This window comes from Cupressus sempervirens, chromosome 8, assembly GCF_028749045.1.
Source record: "Cupressus sempervirens isolate cs-2001-9-10 chromosome 8, ASM2874904v1, whole genome shotgun sequence".
Classification (NCBI taxonomy): domain Eukaryota; kingdom Viridiplantae; phylum Streptophyta; class Pinopsida; order Cupressales; family Cupressaceae; genus Cupressus; species Cupressus sempervirens.
In genome coordinates, this window is record NC_143125.1 from 388,135,540 (window position 1) to 388,159,291 (window position 23,752).

Genomic DNA, 23,752 nt, shown 5'->3' on the forward strand with positions numbered 1-23,752 from the left:
CCTCAAGCTCCTCAGATTTGTCCTAAACCCTATGGAGTATTGGCTGCCAATAGCATTCCTGTTAACCCTAAACCTAGGAATCATCCAATTTTTTCCACAAACCTGGGTCATTTGGACAAATCGATTTTACCTCCCATATTATAATTTGGCCAATTTCTTGTTCATAATCCAAGATCAAAACAACCACAACCACTCATTAGTCAAAAAACAAAAGCAAAGGTAGCCACTACCATCATTATCAGCAATAAGACTAGCGAAGATAGATGGTTTGATTGCAAAGAAAGGGGTTTGTATGTGGTATGAACTAGACCGAAATTAGAACAGTCAAGAATGGTTAATTGGTTCAAATCCATGGACACCAAACAGGTAAGTATAATTTTTCTCTCAGACTCTTTAGTTTTCCTGCATTGTATAAATTTAAGTATTAGGAAATCTCTGCTTCAAAATTCTCTCAATTTCATTAATTGATACACTCTAAACTTTTTAAAATGGAAAACCAACTTTAATGAAATCTCGGTTAGCTCCCTAAATATCCCAATTTGGATAACATTAAAAAACATCCCAGCTGAATTATGCGACATCAAGATTTTTATTCAAATTGGAGAGATGCTAGGGGGGATTAAGGGTTATGAACCTCACCATGTCAAATCTTCTTTAGTAAAACTCTTAATTAACTTAAAACCAGAATTCTATCACCAAGAGTATATCAAAATTATCACAAATAGATCACTGTACAAAATCAACTTCTCTATATACCAAGGGAAAATCAAACACATGAAATTTCTCAAAGACATGAGAAGGATGGCTACAAACAATTCAGATTTTGAAGAAATCAAGTTGGACACTAGCTTGGAGAAACAGTAACCAGAATTGGTGGCAAAAGTACAGTACAATAATTACAAAAGAAGAGAGATCAGACAGCAAAATAAGACAGACAGTCTTCTTACATCCACAAACAGGGAGATAGAAGAAGGTGAGATAACTAAACCAGAGATAATACAAAGCGTACTCAAAAGTATTGAAAAGAAATCTAAGAAATCGGAGGGAGAAGACATTAATCAAATCATACGGCAGAGATATATGTAGGAGTTAATTTACTCAACTCACTAAGTAAAAAAGTTGCAAGCTTAAAACAAGAAATAGTGCAATCAGAAAAAGAAATGATGGAATTAGAGGAGAATATTTGGAGTACTAAGCAACTCAATAAAGAAATTACACTCAAAATTAATGACACCATTGATCAAATGGAGATTCTACAGAAAAAAGAGGTACAAGAAAATAGAACCAAAGGTAAGTCTAAATCAGAAAGAAAAAAGCCTCAAAAGGAAGTCCTCAAGAAGAAAAGAGAAAAAGAAAAACAGTAGTTGGAAAAGGTATAGCAACTGGAGAATGATAGCCCGATATCTCAAAGAAAGCTTTCAGAGATCCCTGTTCATGAAAAGGATAGTCTTAAAGCTATTGAGGATATAGAAAATGCATGGCTTTTCACAACAAGGGATCCTCAAAGCACAGGAAAGAATAGCCCAAATCTGAATAAAAAGAGGTCCAAGAGAAAATCACGCTGAATGGAAAACAGAAACAATTATTTGGAACCAAATGCTTTAAGAATTGAAGCAGAAAATAAAGATCAGAATAGAGAAGGCTCAATTCCACCAACAACATCAGCACAATGAAGCAATATTACCATCAGAAAAAGAGCCAAAAAATGAAGCTACAAATTCTAGGAAACCCCAACCAATAGAAAAGATCCATTTGAACCAATAGCCAATGAGGAAACACAGAAGGCTGAGGAACCTAGGAATAATAAAGAAATTTCTATTCCAACAGAAGGAGAAGAACTCTTAAGAATTCCAAAAGAAAACAATAGTCATGCACAAGAACATAACAAGAAAGGAATTTGGCAGAATTGGGAGGAATATGGAATTATGTTGGGTCTAGAACAGTTCAATGAAAAGGAAAAGCCCAAAGAAGGGAGAACACAAATGGAGGAAAACACAGAACAAGATGAGAACCAAATTGATAATGCAAAACAAATAATTAAAGAATTAGAATGAGAAAAAGGAAATGAGGAAGAAGAAAGCAATACAGTAAGCATCAACAATGCTCAGGAGAATATAGAAAATCTTGGAATTTCAATGAATCAGGAAGGCATCAAGACATCGAATTGTAGCAAACAAAAGTCAAAACGAGGGAGGAAATCGCTGAAAGGGCTAAGAGAGGCAGATGGTCAGGCAAAAGAACAAAGAAAGCTTATTCAAATTCTAAAAGCTAAGAAGGGAAAGAGCCTTCCCATGTCAATATGAGGATTACAACATGGAATGCTAGAGGCATTAATGCCCCAAGCAAAAAACGCTTATTAAAGTGAAACATATCTCTATTTGAGTCTGAAATTATATTAATACAAGAAACAAAACTTAATGAAGAAGAAGGAATCAAATTAGGGAGGAAATTGGGAAGTTGGAAAATAGTCCTACAAGAATCAAGAGGAGCATCAGGAGGGAAAAGTATGATATGGAACCGGAGGAGAATAGCCTTAGATATGATTATCTCGAATCATAATTGGATGGCATGTAAAATTAAGAGTATTAGGAACAAACTCTAAATCATCCTAATCAATGTATACAGGCCAACACAGACCGCAGATAAGAATCATTTATGGGAAGAAATAAGCATATTCATGAGAGACTATCAGAATGATTACATACTCATAGGTGGGGATTTTAATGTTATTTTAAACTTGGATGAAAAATACGAGGGAATGCAGCACATTTCACAGGCAACTATTGACTTTAAAAGGTGGGTAGAGCAAAATTAGTTACTAGATATTCCAACCAGCAATGAAACTTATACATGGAACAATAGAAGGAAAGACTTCATATACAATGAAGAAAAACTGGATAGATTTTTCTTCAAAGGAGAATTAAGAGATATAGACATGGTACTTCAATCAACTATCTTGCCCATAGCAAGATCAAATCATTATTCGGTAAAAATTGAATCAACTGAACACATAAAAACTTCAAGAAACCCCTTTAAATGTGAAAAAATGTGGTTTCTAGACACTAGCTTCATGAAAAGCATTAAACTATGGTGGACAGAAGGAAACTTCCACGGATCAAAAACGTATTGCTTCGTTTCTAAGATGAAAATGATAAAAGAAAATATCCTGAAGTGGAACAACACACATTTCAATAACATATTCAAAGAAAAATTAAATAATGAAGAAAAACTAAAAACACTAAATAATGATGTTATAAATAAGGGAATGGACACTGAAAAATAGCTAAAAGAAAAAGAATTACTTCCAAAACAGGAGGAAATATTGGCAAAAGAAGAGATATTCTAGAGACAAAAATCTAGAGAGATGTGGTTTGCAAAAGGGGATCACAACACAAAAATTTCACAACAGCACTATTTTTAACAAAACTATAAACAAAATCACGAAGATTAATGATAGAGAAGGAAACATAACTGAAAACCCAACAAATATAGCAAATGTATTTGTGGATTATTTTAAAAACCTCCTAAACAACTTTGACTACTCTAATATGAAAGCACAAGAAAAGATGCTAGAAACCATCCTGAAGCTGGTCACAAATGAAGATAATAAATTACTTAACAAACCTCTATCCTTAGAAGAGGTCAAATCTGCACTTTTCAACCTTAACCCTAATAAATCGCCAAGGCCAAATGGCTTTCATGCTTTCTTTTATCGAAAATGCTCGGACATAATTGGGATAGACCTATGGGAAGCAATGGAGGCATCCAAAAATGGCGGATCATTATTAACAAAGATCAATCATATCTTTTTAACTCGTATCCCTAAAAAAGCTTCTTCAGAAGTACTTGGGGATTTTAGACCTATAGCACTATGCAATACTATATATAAACTTTTCTCTAAAGCTTTAGCGCAACACCTCAAAATGATACTTCCCAAACTCATATCGAAGGAACAAATAGGTTTTGTACCAAAAAGATCCATTCTAGATGGTATAATCATTATCCAAGAAACAATACATTCAACAACTAGGAATAAAGAGGCAAGCATGTTTTTGAAGTTGGACATACAAAAAGCATATGATATGGTGGATTGGAGATTCTTATACAAAACACTAGAAGCCTTTGGGTTTTCACACCAATGGATCAACATCATCTTCAAATGTATATCGACACCTATTATCTCTCTCCTCATAAATGGAACTCTAGAAGGTTTCTTCAATATTTCAAGAGGTATTAGACAAGGAGATCCCTCATCACCATTCCTATTCATCATTATGGCAGAAGCTTTTGGGAGATCAATAAAAAGAGCTCAAACAGAAGGCAAAATTAAAGGTATAACTGTTGCAGAAAATATCCCCAATATCACACACCAACAATTTGTTGAGGACACAATACCACCAAGAGAAAGCTCGCTAGTGGAATCCCAAAACTTTAAAAACATTATACATCAATATATTGAAGCATTAGGACAAAATGTAAATGCAGACAAGTCTGAAATTTTCTTATTAAACAGAAAACTAGATTCATAACCTTATGGGATATTAAAAAGGATCATTTCCATGCAAATACCTCGGTATAGAGTTAGAAAAAGGAACATGACATAATAAAGGATGGAATAATATCTTAAAAACAATTGACAAGAAAAAGGGAAGTTAGAAGGGAAAATGGTTAATAAAGGCGGGCAAAGCTACAAAAATCAAGGGCATTTTTGTCAACAATCCCTACATATCAAATGTCATGCCTCCTGCTATCCAAAAAAGTGAATAAAAGTCTAGAAGGAAAACTTAGAAGTACGAACAAAAGAAAATGGCCTTAATAAAATGGGACAATATTTGCAAACCCAAAGAGTTAGGGGACTTAGGTATAAAAAATCTCAATTGGCAAAATGAAGCAAATCCCACATCCCTTTTAAGAATGCGAAATTTACCAAAAGGATTCGAAAGTTGGAACTTTATAGTAAAATGTCGATCACTTATTTGTAAATATGTAACTTGAGATATAGGTAAAAGAGAAGAAGCACTATTCTAGGAAGATTCATGGGATGGACTTCCCCCCCAGATAGCTTAAGCATCCTTGCCAATGTTAAAAACACTTTAGTAAATATATGGGGTACTAAGGTCAGCAATTATAAACAAATCCAGAAGGAAAATGGGAAAGATATATATGGGAATGGAAATCTTTGGAAAATATAGATCTAGAACCTGAGGAAAAAAAGACTTTCGAGGAAACTCTTAAACAGCAAAAGGTCAATCATAAAGAAAGAAGAGATAAACTCATATGGGGAGCTTCCAAAGATGGAAGATATAGCATTAAAAGAGGATACAACTCAATAATACAATCACAAAAATGGGAAGCTATTAATATGCCTCTCAAATTGTGTTGGGATTCAGCATGCCTACCAAAGGCAAGAATTTTTCTTTGAGCAGCAAATTCAAAAGAGGATTCTAACAACAGATAGACTAAGGAAGATAGGAATTGAGAGACCCTCAAGGTGCTATTTATGTAAACAAGAAAACAAAACTTCAGAACATCTATTATTCCAGAGTTCGTATGCAAAAGAATGTTGGGAATGGCTCCGACAAAAGCTTAGTTGGACCTCTCCCCAACCCGGGAATCTTGAGAGTCTTTTGTTAGGGTGGCCTAAAGGTTGTTCATTTAATATTTACAAAAAACTATGGAACAATAGCCCATCTATTCCTATGTGGGAGATCTGAAAGGAAAGGAACAAGCGGATTTTCTATAACTCGGAACTCAACTTACCATCTTTACTTAACAAAATAGAAGCCTATATAACAAAAGTCATGAACAATCACTTAAGAAGATAGTAAAAGAGGAAGGATCTTTCACAGAATGGGATGAAGAAATAAAGTGAAATTGGAACAAACTTATTAATCCTTCACTAATATACAATAAGCACAATCAAAAAGCTAGGATGGAAAGCAAATGGGAACCTCCACCAAAAGGCTGGTTGAAATTGAATTTTGATGGAGCATCTAGAGGAAATCCCAAAAAAGAAGGAATAGATTGTATCATTAATTTAGATTCTAGAAAATGGGTAATTAAAAGAGCCAAGCCTATCGGTATCATCACGAATAATATAGCAGAATTAGAAGCCCTCCAAGAGGGGCTTCAACTGAGCTTAAATTTAGGAATTAAGAAACTGATTATAGGGGAGGACTCCCAAATCGTACTTAATGCCTTAAGGAAAAGGAAAACCCCAAATTGGGTGTTGAATTCAACACTTGAAGAAGTATTAAAATTATTTGACTTATTAGAAGAAACCAAAATTCAACATATATTCTAAGAAGGCAACAAAAAGGTAGATCTCCTTGCAAATAAGGGAGCAGATGGAAAGGATATGTTGATCCATCAAAACTATTAATCAAATGACTATATTTAATATTTATCCCAAGTATACTTATTTTATAGCACCTCCCAAACCTATCAACCTTTACGATTTTAACTTTTAATTATTATCGGTAATGAGTATGAGTAATAGCAATCATGGTTTCGACAGTTTGCATTCAATCATGTAGCCTACACTTCCATATTTCCAGTAGTTTCCAGATCCTCCATTACTGGCATCCTTTTCAATCACTCTCTATCTGTCGCTTGTGTCCCCTATCAATCGTGTCAATATCTGTACCAAATGGAGTGTGCAGTAGTAGACTTTCATGCCTAGGAAAATCGAACCATGGCATTTAGGGGAAATGTAAAACCGGAAAGGTGGAATAGACTCTTGAATCCTATGGATGATTTGTCAAGGGTAGTAATTAGCAGAGTCTTAGATGAGCAATCTTTCAATTACGACTTCACTTAGCGCACTAATAGTTCGGTTATAGGGTCATTCATTGCTTGTCTAGCTAGGGCAAATGTTGGTCATTTAGAGATTATTAGCCTCTATCATAATATCTTCGACCCAACATGGCTAGAGGGTTTGGAGAATACAGTTCATAGTATTAATCATCAGTCGAGGATTCCCCTTCCAGAGGTCTATGTGAGCCAGGCTCCTAGCTATTTAGGGCTAGCAAACGTTCATAAGCATCCTATCCTATCAATTAGGGACAATTTTTTGTTTTACCATGAATGGCCGAAGATAGAAGCCAATATCAACTTCCTTTTGCGTTGGAGAGGGATCGTGGAGGAATAGGACATGTTACGGCTTCAGAATTACTTGAATATGTACTCTGCATACGTTGAACCAGGGGTGGATTTGGACAATATGTAGAGTTCATTCTCCCTAATCTTTACAAGTCCAGCAAAGAAAAGACAACTTATGTTTTTCCTCCTGGGTGTCTAGCAACAAATTTATAGGAAGTTTCGAAATCATAATGGTATGTGTGAAGGAGGACTAGGTTAAAGATAGCAATTTTTATAGTATTATGGTAATATTGGGTCCTTGGGCATTTTTAAATGTTTTCGCTATAACCTCGTTTCTCTTCTTCATCGTTTTATATCTTCTCTTGTGACTTTGTTTATGTTTCATTAGATCCCCTTTTGTATTATCTGGGATCCTTTGGTCTAAAGCTATGTTGGATGTTTTCGGGTATTGTAGGTGGCTCCATTTCTATTGGGCTCCCCTATTGGATAGGGGGTAGTTTTTGCCTTCCTTTATAGATAGTCTTTTTTGCAGTCTCAAGGATGAATCTGTTTTTGTAGCCTGATTTATCCTCTGTAGATTCTTTTTGGACAGTCTACAGAGTCTTAGTAGTCATATAAATTAAACTGTATAGAAAGGATTATATGAATATCTCAAAGGTTCTTATGAAATACTCTTCTTATCAATATAATATATTCTTTAGGTGCAATCGGTATTGTCTCACCTTGTATTGATTTTATTTCTATACAAAAGTTAGTTTGGAAAAAGAAATGCAGAAGCATGTCATGAACAAAACTAACCCATATTGTTGAGCATCAATTTCTTGAATTAATCCTGCAAGTTTTTCGGTCCTTGTGATTAGGGAACATTTGGAATCAAAATCAAGCGGTATGTATCTTAATTTATGTTCAATCGGACCCATCATACTTAAAACCTAGAAAAAGAAGCAAATTCAAAAGTAAAATTTTAACAGTATTTGACATATTAATTTTGTCATGTATTTTAATGTCTAAGGAAATAGAGGTGAATCTCATCTCAGCTTAGGTTCATTTTGATTAGAAGATTAATCCCGTCATAATTTAAGAAACTGACAGAAACTCAGAATTAAGGGTAGTCTTTCTAATAAATCTAATTATAGAAGGACTCCTAATATCAGATAGAGTATTAAATTCTAACCATATCAATCTAAAAGACATATGAATTAGGCATAAGTGTATCTCATTAAAGTGGTTAAGCAGGTTTATAATTCCTTACAAATATATTGTATAACAAGGGAACCTTATATCCTTTAGATTATGTTATTATTTTCTAATGGAACTAACGTTTATATGAGTTTTAATACATATTAGAAGGTAAGGAAGGTGTAATCTTGAAATCCAATATTGCTATGGTATAGTCTTTTTGCAAGGAAATGAAGATCAAAACGTCTTTGTCACCCTCTCCCTTTTCTTTGAAAGCAAAAGGCATCCTTAACTAAGTTTGTTGTACCTGTCTACTTTCAGATTATCTTATCAATTCTGTTGTATACAAAACAACTTGTAACATATTTGAGACTGGGGTATGCCCCTTTTAATCATGTAATAATAAAGGACTATGGTCCCGGGCAAGATTAGATGTTTTCTTCTCCGTTCTTTCCTACCAATGCCCATTTGAATGGAGATACATGTACTTTTTTTAAATTAATATAATTGATAAGGCTTTGGTTGTTTACTGATCAAATATATATATGCAATAAGATTATAAATATCTATTACGAAGTAATTGGTAAAATACTTGCTTATTATTAACAGAGACCGAAAGGTCATTATATACAAAAGAATAAAACGATGTTTCCTTAGGAAATGATTGTAAAGAATAGAAATATTTTATTCTAGCTAAGAAAGCTAAAAAAGCTACAACTAACTAAAGCTAACTAGATATTTACAAGAGATTACCATTAACTAATAATAATAAAATTATGTATCGTTATAATACCCTCTCTTAATCGTTAATCTATCTAGAACACCAAGTTGTTCTCTGAATTTGACAAACTTATTAGGACCAAGAGGCTTGGTGAGAATGTCTACAATCTGATCTGTGGTAGGAACATCCTGCAAATCTATTGTCTCGTCGTCAACCAGTTGTCTTATGTAGTGACAGTGAACATCCACATGTTTGGTTCGTTCATGGAAGACTGGATTTCGTGCTAACTTGATAACGCCTAAGTTATCAACAAACAAAGTAGTCGGTCTTGCTGGTGACAATTGCATATCCCCTAGCATCCGAAGAAGCCAAATAGCTTCACATCCTACCTTAATAGCCCCTCTGTATTTTGCCTCTGTAGAGGAGAGAGAAACTGCTTGTTGCTTCTTACTGGTCGATGTGACTACACAGGATCCCAAACTGAACAGATATCCACAAGTTGACTTTTTATCATCAATAGAGCCTGCCCAATCTGAATCTGTGAACCCACTGAGTTTAGGATTAGGACTTTGAGAGTACAAAAGTCCATAATCTGAAGTGCCTTTCACATAACGAAGCACGCGCTTTGTTGTCATCCAATGATCAGCCTTAGGAGCTGCCATAAAGCGTGAGATATAGCTAACTACGAAATTGATATTAGGCCTAGTAACAGAGAGGTAGATGAAGTTGCCTACTAGTTGCTTGTATGTAGCATCATCAATGGAAGGAGAATCAGACTTTGCGAATAACTTGAGACCCTTCTCCATAGGTGTAGATGCAGGCTTGCAATCGTGCATACAGAATTTGTCTAACAGTGCCCTGGCATATTTTGGACTAAGAGATGAATATACCAGAAGACTGTTGCCAAACCTCAACAACTAGGCAATAATGCATGAGCCCAAGGTCAGTCATATCAAAAGACTGGCATAAATTTTGTTTGATTCCCTGAATCAAAGATGTTGAACTACCAGTGTTGATCAAATCATCCACATAAATAACCAAAAGGATGATGTCACGGTTAGTAGTCTTGATGTACAAGTTTGAGTCTGAAGAACTCCTCTTGAAGCCTTGATCACTGAGGTACTTATCAATTTTTATGTACCATGCCTGAGGGGCCTACTTCAAGCCATAGAGAGCTTTTACCAATCTGAGAACCTGATGGTCTTTACTAGCAACCTTGAAACCAGGAGGCTACATCATGTAGACCTCTTCACGGAGATCACCATTCAGGAAAGCCCTCTTGACGTCCATCTAATGGACCTTCCAGCCAAACTGTGTTGCCAAGGCTAGGACTAATTTGATGGTGTCAATCTTTGCAGTAGAAGTAAAGGTTTCCTCATAATCAATGCCCTGATGCTAAGAGAAGCCCTTCGCAACTAAATGAGCTTTGTACTTATCCAAAGTACCATCCAATTTGTATTTGATTTCGTAAACCCATTTGGAGCTAATGGGTTTCTTCCTTGGTGGAAGATCAAAAAGGACCCAAGTATTGTTCTTCAGCAAGCTCTAGTGTTCAAATGTCATGGCATGTTCCCACTCTGGAATTCCTTTAGCCTTGAAGTATGTTTTGAGGTTCAAACACATTGTGAATGTTGACCAAGAGAGCAAAGTTAACAAACTCTGTAGGTTTGCTCTTTTTCCGAGCAGTTCTCCCATCAATGAGCTCATCAACACGAAGATCAACAAGTGTCTTAGCCCACCACTTAGGCCAGAGAGGAGAGCAACCAACATTAGTATCAAAATATGCTTGGTGATAAGGTTCCTCATCAAAAGAATCAGAATCAAACTCAAGTGAAGCATCTACAAATCGAGGTGATCTTGCAGGAGAAGCCGGAGGTGTCTGTACAGGGATCACTAGTATAACGAGAGTTGTAGGAGCTATTAGAGCCCTCCCATCAGGTGGACCTAATGGAAGCCGAACTCCCAAATCATGAGCCTTTGTAAGCTGGTTTGTTGGATCAGGAATAGGAGAAACAAGCATGAATGATCCTCGTTGCTCATCACTACATCACAACTGTAGATGAGACGAGATGTCTCAACATCGATCAAGCAGTAGGCTTTATGAAGACTATTGTATCCAGCAAGCATGAGTTTCTGACTCTTGGCATCCAAATTGGTGCGTGATGCATCAAGGATCCAAAAAAAAGCAAGGGAGCCAAAAACCATCAAGTGACTGTATCTGAGCTTGCGACCTGACCAGGCCTCTTCTAGAATTTTACCTTTTACTACAACTGTGGGTGACCGATTCAACAAATAAACTGCAATGTTAATTGCTTTTGCCCAAAACTTCTTCGGAACATGTCTATGTTCGAGCATGGATCAAGCCATCTCGATGATTGTTCTGTTCCGACGTTCAACTACAGTGTTTTGTTGTGGTGTGTGGGGTGTTGTTAACTGGCGTTTGATGCAATGAGTATCGAAGAAGCTAGAGCAAGCATTAGAACGAAATTCCCCACCATTGTCTAATCTAAGAGTAGTAATACATTTCCCAGACTCTTTTTTAACTAAAAGTTTAGACTTCTAAAATACAAGAAATGTATCTAATTTCTCTTTAAGGAAATACACCCACATTTTTCTACTGAAATCATGAACAAACAACAAAAATACCTGGACCCAAGAACAGGAGTGGCCATAGGGCCACAGATATCAGCATGAACAAGCTGAAGTACCTGAGAAGCTCACCATGAATCGCCACTGGTGAAAGGTGTGCGATGTTGCTTCCCAGCCTGGCTTGCATAACAAACTCCAAGTTGTTGAGTCTAAATCTATGACAATCTAAGAACAAGTTCATTCCGAGCAAGCTGTGAGAGATAATGCACATTTAAGTGCCCATATTGCTGATGCCAAAGTGTGCTAAAAGAAGGTCGCCAAGCAGCCATAGCTAAGTCCCGAGAATCACTAGAATTTGTGTAAGTCTGAAGAGACCATGATCCTCAAGACCTTCTGCAACAGTAGACTAAGTCGACTGATCAATGATGGTGCACTAATGTGAACTGTGTACACTAGAAAAGGTGCACTTCTCTAAATCATTCTATCCGAGGTTCTCCATAGATTGGAAAGCTCGAATGCCGACTTAGAGCTCCCTAGTTATGGAGTGCAAGGGGGATACAAATGAGCATATAGGAGCTCTCAGCTGAGCCTTAGAAATACAGCCCTTGCTAGTAAACCACAAAATGGGAGATTCTTTAGACAAGAGCATGAGTGCTAGTGTCAAAGAACTCTTGGATCATGCAATGCAAAAATGAAACTATATTAGGATGAGATGCACAATGCAAGCTATACTAAAAATGAGATGGGAATGTTACAAATCCAGCTATTAAGCTATGTGATCTAATTATTTGCAAAGGAAACTACACTATCATGCAATATGATCTTAAGACTAATATGAAGGAAATGAGAGAATGAGACAAGAAAATGAGAAGTTCTCCACAAAGCTCCAAGGAAACCTGTTAGAAAACCTGCAGCATGACAATATTCAAAAAAAGATGGATTGAGGGAGAAAGCTCTCTCCCTTTTAAAGATGTATGGATGGTAGAGATCAAGATGAAGATGGTGGATGATCAACGGTGGAATTCAAAAAGAGGAGTGATCCATGTGCACACACAAGTCAACCAATAGAATATAAGTTGACTTGTCATATAAGACAAAAGTCACAAAGCCTTTTCTTTTAAATAAAAAATAGAAAAAGGGCTTTATGTGTGCACTTTAAATGGGTTAGAAGAATGGGGTCTTTTATTTAATTAAAAGGGGACATGTTCTTTTAATCAAATAATGAACTTAGGATAGCATAGTCAAACTATAGGTTATAATCAAATAAATTGATTATTACAAATTTGGTCTAGGTAAATGATTAAATTAATTTAGATGACCATTTTTAGGTGATTACATTTGCCCTTCTTTGACTAATGCGTGATCGATCTGGGAACACATTATGTCAAAGAAAATAGAAAGCCAAGTAGACGGTGATAGATATAGATATCTGATTTCAAAGAATGAAATGCAGAAAAAGATAGCAAGTCCTAAATGTACAGCCTGATAATGATAGTACTGAACACTAGGAAAAGATGATGTTAGAATTCAAGAAGAATGCTAACACTTAGCAAAGTAGATAGATTGAGAACAAGTGATAAGGTCAAACAAATGCTCCTAAGAAATAGATACTTGTAGCAATCAGTGATAGAGTATTTTTGCTCCCTCGGGATCGAAATTGAAATGAGGTAAGGGGATGCAAAAACTGGCTAGACATGAGAAAATTAGAATATAGCAATGTCCAAGATGACAGATAGATGATTAGAACCCAAGAATGACTATAAAGAAACTAATAAAATGCCCCAGTTTGACTAGAGTTGACCTTGAAGGATATAGCATAAAAATTAGGTCAAAACGAGTAGAAAAGTGATTTTAGACATGAAATAGTGAATTGAAGTAGATATGAAGTATGGAAATGATGAAGACATGAAGAAATGAAGATGCCTCAATGATGATTCAGAGATTAGACCTCAAAAGGTTAGCTAATTGCTCAGAAGAAAGTAGAATTTTAAAAGATAATTTTGACCATCAAGATGAACTCGAATTTGGATTTCGATCTTGAAAATGAATCTAGGACGTTGAAATTATTTAAGAGGTCAAAACTTTATATAATGTGATGATAAGATAGAAAAGAGATGAAGTGAAAGATTAAGAAGGTGAAAAGACATGAACAAGAAGAAAGTAAAGAAATATATGAAAGGAGTTAGCTAATATGTCCACAAAAAGATGAAGTGAGAGCTCTCCCCATATGCAAGAATGCAAGACTAAGCTAGAAAATGAACCTAAAATGCAAGCTAATATGAAAAGTGGTTTACCAGCAAGAAGTGCATAACATTTAGACTCTTAATTTCATCATTGAGCATTTATTAGGGACATCATGAGATCATACAACCATCACTAGTATAACTATGAGGATATGAATATGATCGATATCAGATAGGTATGTGGAAATCCAATCTAAGCATCAGAGACATGTAAGTCAAAATAACTATGTGATTAGATTCCCTAAATTTAATTTAGCAAGATTACATTTGTATCAAGGCATAAGCGCTAGGATAAACCCCAAGTGCGATCTTGCAAAATAGTCAAGGATAATACATTTATAAGTCAAAGTGTTGAATAGGACAAGCACGAATGCTTACAACACTATAGACAAACAAAGTATACCCACAAGCAGAAATCAAGAAAACATGCCCCATGCCCCCAGTCTTCTAGTCAATGACATCCTTGAAAAACTATTAGGGATGAAACATAAAGAAATCGTCATAGACAACACACAAAGTAGATAAAGGTCAACATAGCTTAGTTGTTTAAGTGTTTAAGTGTGTGTGTGTGTGTAAGTCACTTGGCCATTTCTTCATGACTTGATTCTGATAGTGAGAAATATTACGACATCGGAGACTGTAGGTAAACTATCTGAAAAGTGTTGAAAAACACTTGATGTCAAAGTGGGAGAAGTGTTGAGAAACACCGTTTTGTGAGTTCTCAAAGAAACCCTAATGCACAAGAATACCTCAATAGGCCCCCCGAGACGAGGACAAGAAACAATTCCAAGCCAAGAAATGTGGAGCGAAGTGGATGATTGAGACTGATAGACATAGGTGCAAGGGTTTCAAGTAGTGCCTGTTTCCAGATTTTCACCACTTGACAAATTTTTTCAGGACATTTTCTAATTTTTTAGATTTTTTTAGCATCATATTTGAATTTTTTTTTTTTTTTTTTTTTTTTTGGTGATACATCAAAGTGCCTATTGCTAGGTTTTCACTAAGAAGATCTTTTTTTTCAGGACATTTTCTAATTTTTAGGATTTTTTTTAGGATCATATATGATTTTTTTTGGATTTTTTAGAAGGTTTAGAGATTACTAGTTCTCAAGCAAGATCACATCATTTTCTCCCAATGTCTAGCAAGGTGTAGGATATGATGGAGCAGAAAGTTGGTGGATAGACAAAGATGGATAAGAAAGGAGTATGAAGTAAGTGAAAGTGATCCTCAAGGACACACTCCTCAAGAATACCCAAGCTAGGGAAAGATAGCCATATAAAGTAGGTTTTAGGATAAGAAATGGAGGAAAGAAGCAAGATAGCATGTAGGATAAGCGGTGAAGCCAACAAGTGAGATAGCATGAAGCATGTAGTCCAAAAGAGTAGCCATGTCAAGAGACCTATGAGAACCATGTTTCTTTTTCTGCATTTCATTCTTTGAAATCAGATATCTATATCTATCACCGCCTACTTGGCTTTCTATTTTCTTTGACATAATGTGTTCCCAGATCGATCACGCATTAGTCAAAGAGGGGCAAATGTAATCACCTAAAAATGGTCATCTTGACTATTAGCCCCCTTTTCAACATTTTGGCTAAATTAATTTAATCATTTACCTAGACCAAATTTCTAATAATCAATTTATTTGATTATAACCTATAGTTTGACTATGTTATCTTAAGTTCATTATTTGATTAAAAGAACATGTCCCCTTTTAATTAAATAAAAGAACTTAGGATAGCATAGTCAAACTATAGGTTATAATCAAATAAATTGATTATTAGAAATTTGGTCTAGGTAAATGATTAAATTAATTTAGCCAAAATGTTGAAAAGGGGGCTAATAGTCAAGATGACCATTTTTAGGTGATTACAAACTGAAGGTGACATCCAAGTGTGGAGAATGCCGTAGCAGCTAACTGACTGAGAGTAGATTTAGTTACATCCCTAGAACGTAGTGCACATCGAGGAATATGAGATTCCTCCCAATAGACTAAATTTATATGTTGCCTTTGCCGACAACCGTGTACTCTTCTCCGCCACCAAAAATAACAGAGTCTGAATAAGGATGGTAGTCAGTAAACCAGTCTATGCAGTGAGTGAAATGGCGAAAGGCACCTGAATCAATGTACCAGGCAGACAACTTCACATGATCTGTAGGCCTTTTAGCCATGGAGGTGTAAAAGCCAAACTCCATTTGCTCAATGTGCTCTGCACTGTTCCCTTTGGGCTACAAACATGATTGCTTAGATTGTGCAGCTAAGCGTTTTCGACATTCACCCTTCATGTGTCCAAACTTGTGGTAGTAGTTGCATTGAATGTGCTTCTTTCGGGAACAATATGATGTTGGAGCAGAAGACTTCTGCTAAGATGGCTGCTGAAACTTGCCTTTATCCTTCTGAAAGGATTTAGCAGCAAAGGCTTGCTCTATGGAGCTGGAGCTGGAGCTGCTACCGAATTGTTATTTTCACCGATCTTGCTGAAGCAGAAGTGTGCAAAGATTAGAGACCTTTAGATCAACACTAGAAAACGTGATATTGAGAATCTTGATAAAATGCTCATAGGACTTTGGTAAACTCCGAAGAGTGATAACCACAATGTCCTCTTCCTCCATCTTGCGACCAACTGCAAATAACTAATAACGGATTTCCTGAATCCGATTCAAGTATGCCTGGAGTGAGGTGTGCTCATCCATGACAATAGAAAACAAAGTGCTCTTCAAAAAGAAAGCTCTGTTTTTATCAGAAGTCTCATGAAGACCTTTGAGATGTGTCTAGATCTCGGCAACTGTCTAGCCAAATGGAATCTGAGAAAGCGGATCATCAACCACGTATAATTTGAGAAGCATCACCGCCTCTCGATTATTCAGATCCCATGTATCTTGATCAGGACCAAGAGTAGTTGGACTCTTCGTAACACCCAAAACAAGTTGATCGGTGTTCCGATATTCAAAAATTGCAATGAACCACTGCTTCCAAGTGCCATAATTTTGACCATTGAATTTGGAGTTGTGCTCAAGTAGAATGTTTGTCAGAGATGCCATGGCACATTTTTCAATGAAAAATGTGAAAATCAATGAAGGCGCATTCTTCAAGGCAAAAAAACAGAAGATAGAGAAAATTCGGAGAATGACCCAGAAGAAAGCTCGAAAAACCCATAAGGAATATGTTGTCATTTTTTGAATCCACTAGCTCAAAAATCGAGACACCAAAAAAACTGATCACAGCCCAGTTAAGCTCTCTAAAAACCCACCAAGAATCTCAAATCAAAGTAACTTTTTGAGCCCAAAAATTAGGGTTTCGAGGAAAACCCTAGTCAGCAACTATGGGAAAAAATCGCAGAAAAGAGATGTTTGCAAGCAAAAAGATGCCTGATTTTTTCATAACAGAGGCTTTTTTTTGCAAGGCCAACACAGAGGATGAAGAATGGACACAAAACGAACAGAGTCTTCACCCTAAAATCGCATTTTAGCAAATGCACGAAAACACGTTAATGGATGTCGTGATTTGTCAAAAAAATAGGCCTCAGCAACAACAGACGTGAATTTTCAAACAGAACTCTGGAAGCCTATGATGTCTGAGGATGAAAACCCATGATTTCTGAGATTGAAGTCACAATTTGTCAAAAATTGCAAGTTGCAGATGTGTCCAGTTTCTGAGCTAGAAGAAAAAACATGATTTTGCGATTTTTATCAACAGACCCTAGATGAATCAAGGATTGTGTGAATTGAAGATAAATTTGCAATATTATTTTTCCTCTGAAAACCCTAGCCGAAGATATTGCATAATCTCCAAGATTCGAACGGATGAAAGTCTTCACAAAAAAAGGGAAACCCTAGCCAAGTTTGTGAAAAATCTCAAAAATAATTTCAAGAAATTTTAACAAATAATTTCAAAAGAAATTATAAATTTTTCAAAAAAATTTGAAGTATTGACTCTAATTCCATAGAACGAAGTAATTGGTAAAATACTTGTTTATTATTTACAGAGACCGAAAGGTCATTATATACAGAAGAATAAAACGATGTTTCCTTAGGAAATGATCATAAAGAATAGAAACATTCTATTGTAGCTGAGAAAGCTGAAAAAGCTACACCTAACTAAAGCTAACTAGATATTTACAATAGATTACCATTAACTAATAATTGACAATTACTTATTATCGTAATAATATCAATATGTCTAATAGCAATTTCTAATATATCGATATAAAATATGCTATGAGTTATGATTTTCCTCACTTATAGTTATAGTAATTTGTCACTTCTGAAATTGAATATGTACAATGATGCTATTTCGGATATAGACAATGGATATACGCAATCATAAGGATTGATTGCAGCAATATCCTTTACGTGTCTGATATAACAATATAAGTATGCAAATGTGGGAATATCGAATTAAGCAATGGGTGCTTTCAGATTTTAAATTATATGCTTGCAACTTAAAAGATTGATGTCATTTCTAATATGCACCTTTTGTGCTTGCAATAATTGATGCCATCTCTGATCTATAACTATATTCTTGCAACAGATTAATGCCAATAAGGAACTTGCTCAAATGAACAGATCCAAATATGGATGTGTAAGAGATAAAAGGTTCCGCTATGATGCTCTTTGAATGGTTTTGATCTTACTCTTATACCCTTCTAAGGTTCCAATATAATGCTGTTTGAATGATTTTGATTTTCCTCTTATACCTTACTAGATACAGGATTGCACCTCTTAAATTATGAAAGGACATATCTCTTCGAAATTACATCTCTTCACAACACAAACATTTCGTATCTCTTCTTATACTTGGTCAACCTTATCTAAACGCACATTTCCCATATTGCTAATTTTATCATTTCATAATCATCAATTAGTCTACTGTCCTCATAATAATTGATCACTGTCATTAACAATATCAATCACTTCTTATCCCCTTGATTCCAACTATTAATCAATCTTTGCTAATCTTTGTATGTCATTGTCAGCACTTTAGCAATAATAACAGTTGCTGTTATCTATCGATGTTAAGCATTCATCATAGTTTGACCAAGGCTTGCTAAACCACTAATATTAATATGGATTGGTCTTTTCAAGACATCAGAAATTGATTAATCTAGTCCTATTCGATATTATCAGTCTGAGTTGAACTGCTGTGAACCATTTGTATTCATGACAAATCAATATCCTGACACTAATGCTTATCAATCTGCTTTCATCATATATGCCACAGTCCATATTATTTGCATTGATTGTATTTATCGATCTAAACAAGGCCAACCTTTTTTCTTTTTATGGGCAACATTGCCGATCTTTCTTTGTCTTTGACATTCCTTTCTTTCATCACTTTACTGATAGGGTCAACAAAGAGGAATGTGTGTGTGTGTGTGTGTGTGCACTTATGTAATAATCTTCATTTGATTATCACTTTTGCAATTTTGTCTCTCTAGAGACTTCACAAACTTGACATGGCTGGTTGCCATAACATGAATAAGCTGGGGACATTACATTAACGTGATGAAGGTTGTATGCCACATAGGAGCAGCAAATCATTTGGGGAATTAATCAACAAACCAAAAGCATAAGATTTTTTCAAAAATTCAGGAAAGTTAAGTCTATGAAGTAACCAAGATTAAAGCTTATCACACTTATAATGAGAGCAGTCACCAAAAAGATGTTCCAAGTCTAAGATGAAATATTAGCTAAGTCTATGAAGTAACTGAGATTAGAATTTATAAAACAGCGTTCTAGCTATTGTGAGGAATTTATCAAAAGTGGGGTTTATTAAAAGTGGAAACCATTTTGAAGTGATCCAAGCCTTTCATTTTGAATGAGGCAAGGAGTTGTGAAGGGGTAGTTCAATATTTGAGGAAGCTGCTTCCCTGTTAATGGGCCATCTGTAATAGACTATAGTACATAATAGTTGTAATTTTAAAATTAGAGTATATTATTATTTAATAATATAGGTAAGGCATGCAGAGAGATCAGGTCATATTGAAACCACAATTCAGGGCACATTAATTAGTTTCTTCAACACTATCTCACATGCCCCACAAGTTAGGATGATTGAGGCCATTTCAAATTTGATTGAAAACAGCCATTGCTCCTCCTCCTTCTCGGTTTAGGCTTTTCTAGAGGTCAGAAAGAAAACTAGAGGGACACAATAACAAATTGCTTCTAGGCTAATTCCACATTGACTTTGCTTCCATCCTAGAATGTTTTCAGCTTTGAATACCTATTTGAGTGATTCATCAATTTTGTGAGTAGATTTTTGTAGGTTTATACAAGTTTTTGTATTTTTTTACATCTTTTTGCCACTTTTGAGGGATTTTAATATGATTTTAATGCACTTTAAATGCGAAAAGGCCATTGAAAATGGACCAATGACTTTTTCATGGATGGGGATTTTTTTGGGAAAAATCAAATGGTTCTAAGATTCAAGATTAGTAGGGTATAATCAGGTACTTTTGCAGATTACTGCTTCTATGGTACACCATTCCCCTTTCACTCCTTTTGGTTCACTTCAATACTTGATCAATGTGGGGATAGTCAGGGAGCTGCAATAGGTGCCCTTAAATTGACCCTTGACCTTAAACCCAAGGGCAGGACCTTATCCTCCTTGGCCTCATACGGTCCTTAACTATCTTTATGAGGTAGCATAATGACCCTTAACCATCTTTCCTTAACTGTCTTTATGAGACACCATCCTACTAAAGAATCTTTCAATATTCCCCCTCCTTGCACTCCCTTCCTTCCCTCAACATGAATGATTATTGCAAAATTACATGTTCATAAATGCATAGACATCAAATTCAATTAGTCATTAATTGCATATAATCAGGTATAAATTTGCATGCATTCTTGTCTATATATAACTATAGATGTGTATGTAGATCTATTCTTTCATACCATAACAATTAAGAGATTGAAGTAACTTCTTCTATTGTATACACAATTGTCTCTACTGCCTATTTTATTGTTTTTTGTTGTATTGTTCAATTCTTGTTGAATGATTCATTAACTAAATGAATTCCTTTAATTTGATGGTGAGTCATGATTAAGTAATCGTGATTACATGATTGAAGAGTGACAATATAATGTTAGCTAGTATGATATATTTGGTGGACGATAATTGAATTAAAGTTGATTTGATAGTGATATTTGATTGCTGAATTGTACATTTTCTTGATTCCAAGATGGAGTGATGATTAATATGGATTTGATGATTGTTTGCTTGCCTTATTGAGGGATTACTGATTGATGGATGAAGGGTGATGGTTGATAAGTCCATCAATGCTTGGAATTAAATCTCCTTTACACATTATTGGTAAAAGGGTCACCAGCTTTCATAAGAATTGAGTCACCACTTTTCATTGTTGCTTTTGAGAATAATTTATTATTTCCTAAATTGATCTCCTTTGGATGTCCTCCTCAAATGGAACCTTCTCCCCTATATATCTTCCAATGTGGGGGAGAGTCACACCTCTTCATCATGGCTGCCCTTTACAATAGTCACAACCTTTCACAATTACCACCCTTTGGAAGAGTCAAAGCCCTTCATACGTCACTTTTTGAAAGGGTCACAAGCCTTAATAATTTTCACCTTTTGAAGGAGTCACTTTCTTATTGTCTTCTTATTTCTTTTTGCTCTTCCATTAATTCTTATTTGATTCACAACTTTCCTTCTCTCTTCCTGCCCGTGTCCCCTTTTCAAATTACATTTTGTTCTCCCTTTATATCGCATAAAAGTCATTTCATGCCTTGACCCTTCATTAACTTAACCAAACTTTAATTATGTTATTCTTTTCTTCTATATTTTTATTTTAAATATTATTTTTATTCTCTTATATTTTAAATGTATTATTATTGTTTATTATTAGATCCTATTTCAAAAATAGGGTATTACAATGAGGATCTGATTAAGGGATCTACAGTTGTGGCAACTTGTTTCCGTCCACAGCAAGATGTGATTCTCCTGTAAAAGTATACTACGATGCAGAATATTATGCAAATAAAACTAGCGGTGGGAAACAGTTCTTTGACGTGAATACTTGAGGTGGCAGTGTTGCGACAGGACTTTTTGGAAACCATGAGCACAAGTTTTGGCTTTATTTTGAAACGTCTAAAGCAATTGACAGTAATCATTTTGACTTGCTCTAAAATTGTCTTTGCAATTGAAACAGTCAAACTTTTCTCGAAAAAATGCAACAAAATAATATTATTGCGTGAATTAGCATTTCCCAACATCCATTGTATTATTGTGGTGGAACTTCGATATCCATGACATGGAAGATTCTATGTGAAAGTTGCTATATTGTTCAAAACCAAATTGGAAATGAGTTTTACTGAGAAATAATTCAGCTAAAGTTGTCATCTTGCTCTAACCTCAAATTGAAAAATTGTGTTTCCATTAGGGTCCATTTGGTTCATGGAATTTAAAAAACTGGGATTTCTGCAAACCTTGGTTTAGCCAAATCAAGGTTTTGCAAATCTTCATTCCGATTTTTGAGATTTTACTTGAACTGTTTGTTTCACTCAGAAGATGCATGTGAAGACACATTTTAATGTGTAAGCTTGGAATTGAAGGCAAATTTCAAAAAGTAGTCCAATCTATTGTTTTTACACTCCTTAAAAAACATAACCAGGTTTTGATTTTCAATTCCTACTTGCTAGTAGGAAATTGGAAAACCTGGTTTTGAGGCAAAATTGGAAGTCTGGTATGCTAATTCCAATTTGCCAATTTTGAAACAAACACAAAAATTTTCAAATCCAGATTTTGAAAAAGCCAATTCCTGTATTATTCCAGGAACCAAACGGACCCTTAGAGAAATAATTCAGTTTATAGCTTGTTAACACAAATATTGCAAACAAATTTGAAGATGATGAGGGAAGACTGACTGTTGCCCCTTCTTTTTTTCTTCTGTTGAGGGTTAGAACATACTTTGATAGCCCGTCTACTCCGTAACACAATGAATGGTCCTTTCATGTCTCACAGCATTTTCCACTCATGAAATCAAAAACTATTGATCTCTACATAAAGATCTCGCTTATTGAGCATCCTTTTTTAGCACCCCAGATGTTCATTTCTTTTGTTGAGTTTTCTATATAAGGGTGCTTGCACTGATTTTCATACGCCTCAAGTCGTAATTTCACTTACCGTAAGTTGTGATTTAAGAGCATGCGTTTACATATATTGATCCATTTGCTACGATAGCTGGGTTACTCATTTTTCTTAATTTGATAATCTGTCCCACTCAAAATGATTAGGAATGCAGTCGACGAAGGAGATGATCTGACTCGCCTCCAATTTAAATCAAGTCTGGTTTTGAGAAAAAGAATAGACATTAGATTAAAGGTATAAGCAGAGCTCTACCATGGTCGTCGGAGCGCTGGATCTCCTCATCGTTGTTAAAGACGCCGAAGCAGCTGTTGCCTGGGTATGTAGAAAAAATGATGAGGTCAACCAGGTGGGCGGCCGCCGTCGACTGGTTTACAAACGCAGAATGGGCCGAAACTCTTTAAAATGAGGGAAGATACAGCGCACCCTAATTTTATGGTTCTCGTCAACTGCTCGGGGAGATTAAAAAACAACATTTAATTTGGGACTACTAATTGAATACTTTAAATAAATAAATAATAATAAATTATTTTACTTTTTTTTTTTTTCTTTATCACCTTTTGAGTCAATTAATTGTTTATTGCACTTTTTTTTCTGTCATTTTGGTGCGATAGATAGATGGATGGATGGATGAATTTTAACGTTCATGAGGCTTTAAATGGCCTATGGGGCATCCTTCTAACTAAACCAACTTTAACATTTCAGTTCTTTTTTTGTAAATTGTGCCAAGAGCTGCCAGATATAATATCCACAAATTTGAATCTAATATCCTTGTACACCTCTAACATAGAGTGTTGTTTGGTTTCCACCTTTC

At 35.3% G+C, this 23,752-nt stretch overlaps 1 protein-coding gene across 4 annotated transcripts in view; it reads right to left on the reverse strand.

Annotated features, from left to right (window-relative positions):
• Positions 1-23,345, reverse strand: part of LOC149542919 (golgi-to-ER traffic-like protein) — a 295,369-nt gene extending 272,024 nt beyond the window's left edge. For all 4 annotated transcript variants that reach the window (XR_016355557.1, XM_089797832.1, XM_089797831.1 and 1 more), the window contains exon 1: positions 23,194-23,345. Coding sequence is in view for 2 of the 4 variants with exons in the window: in XM_089797831.1 (XP_089653957.1) it covers positions 23,194-23,223 (30 nt within the window). In the remaining 2 variants the exon portion in view is untranslated. The remainder of the gene's footprint in view (positions 1-23,193) is intronic.
• Between the last annotated feature and the right edge of the window lie 407 nt (positions 23,346-23,752).